The sequence below is a fragment of the Ruditapes philippinarum genome, unplaced genomic scaffold, assembly GCF_026571515.1.
Source record: "Ruditapes philippinarum isolate M1 unplaced genomic scaffold, ASM2657151v2 ctg25827_1_1_1_1, whole genome shotgun sequence".
Lineage (NCBI taxonomy): Eukaryota > Metazoa > Mollusca > Bivalvia > Venerida > Veneridae > Ruditapes > Ruditapes philippinarum.
This window is the reverse complement of record NW_026857819.1, coordinates 305-6,648: the sequence shown is the minus strand read 5'-3', so window position 1 is coordinate 6,648 and position 6,344 is coordinate 305. Positions and strand designations below refer to the sequence as shown.

Here is a 6,344-nt window from a genome sequence, read left to right as displayed (position 1 = left end):
CTCCCCTTTTCATAGAAAAGTCGAGCTAAAAATAAATAAAATTTAACAGCAGCATTTTTTTTGTAGTCATTTACTAAAACAATGCACAAACAAGTATCATTCCGTAGATTCATTTTATGTGTCACTGGCTGACACTTATTTAGAACATGTCGACCCATAGCTTTTGTTGTCTTTTAGTGTTCGACCGAAAAGATGTGATTTTCTCTATATTTCTGCCGAAGGGACCAGAGATAAGGTTCGAGAGTTCGAGCGTTCATAGGTAGAACAATATATGTTATATAGGGAATTTTGCCGGGACCAGGCGATGACTTCGAGCGAAGGGAGGTATTCCAGCGATCTGAGTTCGAGAGAAAATGGTTTATGTATGTAACAATAAAACGCTCTGTACCATCAGCCAACATGTTTCTCTCTATATCTGATAACTGATTGAAAGCCTTATTGATAAAGTGAAAAACTACAAAATTGTTTCATAACATACCCTGTTAAATGCAGATTTGAGAACAGCTTTTTCTAATGATGTTGTTATCTCGCCTGTTATCAAACTCACAAAAACTTTTCATAATTGTTTGCTTGTCAGAGATTCCTGTATTAAAAATCATAAATTACTACTATTGCAGGAGTGTTTAAAATTGTACAGAATTTGGCTACAAATAACAGTTATCCTTATGTTAGGCAGAATTTTCTAACAAGTAGATGAATCTTGATAATGTTCATTAACTGCCTGAAATTCTGTTTTATAAGGTAACTTCTTCTTTAGCTACAGAACTTGTAATTCCTTTTCTAACCCATTCACACTATTTCCTTATTTAAAAAAGACTGAACAATTGAGACCTAATTACACAGTTTAATATATATAGAACATTGGAAAAGAATGTTTACAAACCATATTGACTTCATAAACCAAATGATTTCATGACATTTACTACTTCCACTATGGAGAAAGCCTACAGCCTTTCTATGATCAATTCCTACACATCAAAACTCCAAACTGGTGTTAAATAGCCAATACACATCACAGAGACTGATATTATTTCTAAATTACCCTTTTGTTAGTTGGTATTTACATCTCTCAATTACATAAATCATATATCATGTTGGGATATTTCACATGGGGATAATATAATAAAGTGCATTTACTTACCTTAAAATTACCTAGCATACTATCTAATGAAACAATGAAATTCTGGACCCATGGATCATTGGCCTCAAAATTGGTGTAATCATCCTAAAATTATACATATAGATATTAAACCATTATCATTAACGTGGTAACTTAGGATTATTTAGTTAAAATATCTCAATCACATCACCATGAGTGGTGACTTTTGTAGAATCCTCTTAAACATTTCTTTCATAAAACACAACTTCTAAACAATCTCTCAAATATTTACTCCCTTACAAATATAGCTAACATTTCTAATTCTAGGACCTTAATTTGCCGTTTTTGTAAAATTACTGATAGCATTTCTGATGGAAAAATATGTATACTAACAAAGACAGTGTTAACTTTTTGGTAACTAAAGACTATAAAAATGTATCCATGTCTATGTCCAATGATATTTTTTACAGTTAAAAGTATATCAAACAAATGAAGGCATATTTATATTTAGAGTCATTTATATGACAGAATCTTTAAAGCAGCATGCCAGATTCATGCTTATTTTTCATGAAAATTTTAAAAATGTATTGAAAAGTAAAATATTGTGAAGTGAACAAAGATATTAATTTAAACATTGCACACAGTGCTTACAATCCACGTAAATTACCAAAATAGAGGTTAAAATATGCAAAATTAGTCCATACTGCTTTAGAAATATGCCTTTTCCCTTATATAAGCGTGTTTCGACGGCTTTTTGCCCCCCCCCCCTTTTGAGGCCTCAAACAGTGAAAAAATGTCCTATTTAGACCCCAAACACTGTTTTTCGTTTGAGAAATGTTGTTAAAAAAAGTGACCATTTTTCGGCGCCGTCCCCCATCCAAATAATACATTAGGGGGTTGCCAGAAGGGGGATGTGCCCCCTTCTGTTTGGGGGGTTTGAAGGGGGGCGGAGTCCCCCTCATCGCCAAGAAAATTTTGGACTTGTGAGAGGCTTAAAATGACCCCAGGTTGATCATAAAGTAACGTGTAACCAACGCTGAAAAGCCTTTGACTCTATCTCAATCCATTGAGAAGTTGCAGCACTTTGAAATAAATTTTGATGGAAAAAATCGAGGCAAAATAGTGATTTTTGGCAATTTTGAGATGTCCCCTCGTTGCCATGGTAACAGGAAATTTAAGACTGAGCATGTCGTTACAAAGGCAATGGTCCAGTCAACATTTGTGCCAAGTTTGATTAGTATTGAAGCATTTTTCATAGTTTCATAGCAGTTTGAACTTGTAAGAGGAGGCTTTTCAGTTAAAATGGCCATTTTTCACGATATGCTCATGGGGGAAAGGGTTAATAAATAATAAATTGCACATAACATGTACGTTGTTTCTTGAATCTTGAAAATCTTTTATCTTTTCTTGAAATGTTACTACATTTTTTTCCTCAAGTTTGATTTTCATGAAATATTTTGGCTAATCTAAAGGTGTGCAGCTTTAAAGTACACACATTAGAGCATTACTTACATCACTGATGTTATGAGACGTAGATAAGAAGATATCTATCTGAGGTTTTAATCTTGGTTTTATCACAGCTGTGGTTAATTGTGTAAACCCAAACTCTACCACATCTTTAAACCTTGTGGCTGATGCTCCAATGTCTGTTAAACAACTCTGAAAAATGTTTTACATATATGAATAAGCAGTAATACATACATATATATATATAAATGATTTATCTATCTTCCATTAATGTCAAACCCCTTGCAAGGATGTAGACATGACTCTAGACTACATAGACAGCTATGAGATACAAGGGAATCCGGGAACCAGTCCCTAGCTCTTATTAAATAGACCCCTTGGTTCTTTTACATGCCCAGTATATGGCACTGATACACGCAAGGATTACCTGGATTTCTTACCAGTACACCTCTAGGTAGGTAGGAAATACAGAAAGTGTCTCTGAAAAATCACAAGGGTGTTACCCAGGATCAAACTCCGAACCTCAGGAGTGACAGTCAGTGGTCTAACCAACTGAGCTATTGCCCCAACTGTAAATGATAGGAAGAAATAAGACAAATTTGGGATATTACAATGTGAATTTTGAATGTCATGGATTTTTCTGAGATAACATATTAACATTGCCTTAATATGCTGTGTGTTATAAGAAATTATAAAATACAATATATGTTGGCTACCTTATTTAAGAATCTGTAATTCATCCTAGTTAAACACAATATCCTACATTAACAATTTAACAATGCATCAAAACATTGACAAAAATTACATAAAAAGTTCACGTACCTCTAATTTAGCTTTACTTTGTTCTGAGCATTGTGTGTATAGTTTTGCTACCTCATCCTAAAATCAGACATAAGTTATGTAAATTGATATATCTATATCCACGTATAAAATAATGTTACAACATAGGCATATTTATATTACAAAATTTCAGATTCAAAATAAACAATTGAACAACTGAGCCATGCACTTTTACAGAGTATTTTCATTCAGTTTTGTATTATAATACATGTATCATTACTCTGTTAAAAATTAAAATGTTTTCATACATGTTTTCTAACAACATAAAGATTGACAAAAATGAAACAGGAGACACTAGAAATGTGTCCATAAGACACGGGTGCCCCAACACTCCACCAATTTGTCAATCTTATGTCTCTAGGTCAATTTTTTTTTTTGGCTACATGTGCCCAAGTTGAAAACTAAAAATCTTTTATTAAGTAAAGGGCAAATACTACAAATACTGAATAAATCCACAAGAAAACCCCAAGGTGCGTAAGTACACATGCTGACCAACATTCTTGTAAACTTTCAGGCCTACAGGTCATAAACTTTTTGAGTTACGTGCAACACAAGTTAAATATTGTAAATTTTTACTAAGTCAAGGGCAATAACTCTAAAAATACTAAAATATCCACACGGAAATACCCAGGTGCACAACTACACATGCTGAGCAACATTCCTGTAAGGTTTCATGACTTTAGGTCAAATACTTTTAGAGTTTCGTGTGACACAATTTAAAAATTAGAAATTTTTAAACAAGGGCAATAACTCTAAAAATACTAAATACATCTATACAAAATACCTAGGTGCACAACAACACATGCTGATCAACACTCCAGTAAGGTTTCATGACTCTAGGTCAAATATTTTTTTGAGTTACGTGCGACATAAGTTGAAAATTGCAAATTTTTACTAAGTCAAGGTCAATAACTCTAAACAAGAACGTGTTTGTTAAACACAAATGCCCCCGGCTCAGATTCTTGTCAGTAGCAATACTTCATAAATGTTTACCCATTCACTCAGTTATGGACAGAAAAATCACCAAAAAATTGTAAACACAAGTTTTATAGCTTGACAAAGTCATGGCATTTTGTAATTGTGAAAAATATAAGTTGCCAAGTCATTGCTCTGACTTGTGAAGTTGAAAAATATTCAACTTCATGCAAGTTTATCTTCCTACCAAATACGAAATACATCTGTCATTAAATAAAGGCTGTATGGGCAAAAGTGTAAAAAATCTATTTGAGCACTGGTGACCTTGACCAAACTGACCCCTCACTCTATCCAAAAGAAGAATACCATGTAAGTTATCTTCCTACCAAATATGAAATACATCTGTCAATAAATAAAGCTGTATGGGCAAAAGTGTAATAATCTATTTTTAGCACAAGTGACCTTGACCCACTGATCCCTACCCCAATCAAAAGGATGAATTACCATGCAAGTTATCTTCCTACCAAATATAAAATATATCTGTCACTTAATAAAGGCTGTATGAGCAAATGTGTAAAAATCTATTTTTAGCACTGGTGACCTTGACCCAACTTGACCACTAACTCCATCAAAGTTTATGTTTCTATCAATTATAAATAACATCTGTCTATAGAAAAAGGTCAATACACCTGTAAAAATCTATTTTTAACATTGGTGACCTTGACATTGGTAACATTGACCTTGACCCAAATGACCCCATACTACACCCCAAAGAAGGAGGTGTTTGTATTAAACTAAAGACATCAACTAAAAAATAAAGGCTGTATGAGCAAAAAGGTTTATATTTATTTTTTAAACCAGTTGACCTTGACCTTGACCCTAGAGACCGCTTACTCTAAAAAAAACATAAAGGACCATCAAAGGTATCCACCTACTAAATATAAAAGATATCAGTAAAGAAATTAAGCAATTAGGAGAAATTTAAGATAAAATCCAACTTGTCGAAATAGGTTAACCAGACAAGGCCCTATTTTCAAAGTGAAAAAAAGGGAAATAACTGGGAAATATGGATGACACAGTTATATAACTTATTTCAATATCATGTGCTTTGATATTTGATAAGTAAGTGTGGAAATTATAAAGCCATTAGTATAGATAGAGCTTAAGATAATTTCCAACTTGCCGTTTTAGGTTAACCATTATTCATTTTTTAGGTTAACCATTATTCATTTTCTAAGTGCTGAAAAAGGGCAATAACTTGGTAAATATGAAAGCAGAGTTAATGAAACTTGCCCAGATCGTTGTACTTTGTATTGATAGTAAGTGTGTAAACTTAGAAGCCATTGGTAACAGATAGAACTTAAGAAAAATCCCAACTTGCCGTTCTAGGTTAACTTCGTACGGACAAGACGGACGGACGGACGGTTCAATCACTATATGCCCGGGGGCATAAAAAACTGAATATATTCACATGAATATACCCAGGTGCACAACTTCACATGCTGATCAACATTCCTGTAAGGTTTCATGACTAGGTCAACTAGAACTATCGCTGAATGCGATTCATACCCCCACCAATGTCCTTGACAGAAGACCACTTGGAAAGGTGGTTAAGGGAATAACTTATGTGGCACAAATACATAAAAAGAAATTATCTCTGGTGAAAAAAGACTTATTGTACAGGTAATAGTATAAATATATATTATCAAATCATGTTCGAAACAGTTACAAATAACCTTTCATTTTCCCAACTGTATTAAACATTTTATTTAAAAGTCAATTTTTGACTTTCAAGTGTGACCTTGGACCTTAATCTGACACAAGGTAAGATGGGTTTTTGCACATCACCCAGTTTGGTTGAACATTTGAGTAAAGTTTGAAGAAAATCCTTCCATTAGTATAGAATTTATAGAGTAGACAATATATTGTCTAGTATTGGTTGTACGTACATTTGAAGACTTAAAAAGGGCATAACTTTGTCAAAATTCATACAGAGTAATGAAACTTGGACCTGCATATCTTA

At 33.3% G+C, this 6,344-nt stretch overlaps 1 protein-coding gene across 1 annotated transcript; it reads right to left on the bottom strand.

Moving 5' to 3' along the window:
- Positions 1-556: 556 nt before the first annotated feature.
- On the bottom strand, positions 557-3,445 carry LOC132751151 (conserved oligomeric Golgi complex subunit 4-like; the record flags this gene model as incomplete). The annotated part of the gene is made up of 4 exons (XM_060741285.1): positions 557-583; positions 1,142-1,225; positions 2,612-2,758; positions 3,389-3,445. Coding segments are annotated over 4 exons (315 nt in total), but the record flags the coding sequence as incomplete, so codon positions are not given.
- Between the last annotated feature and the right edge of the window lie 2,899 nt (positions 3,446-6,344).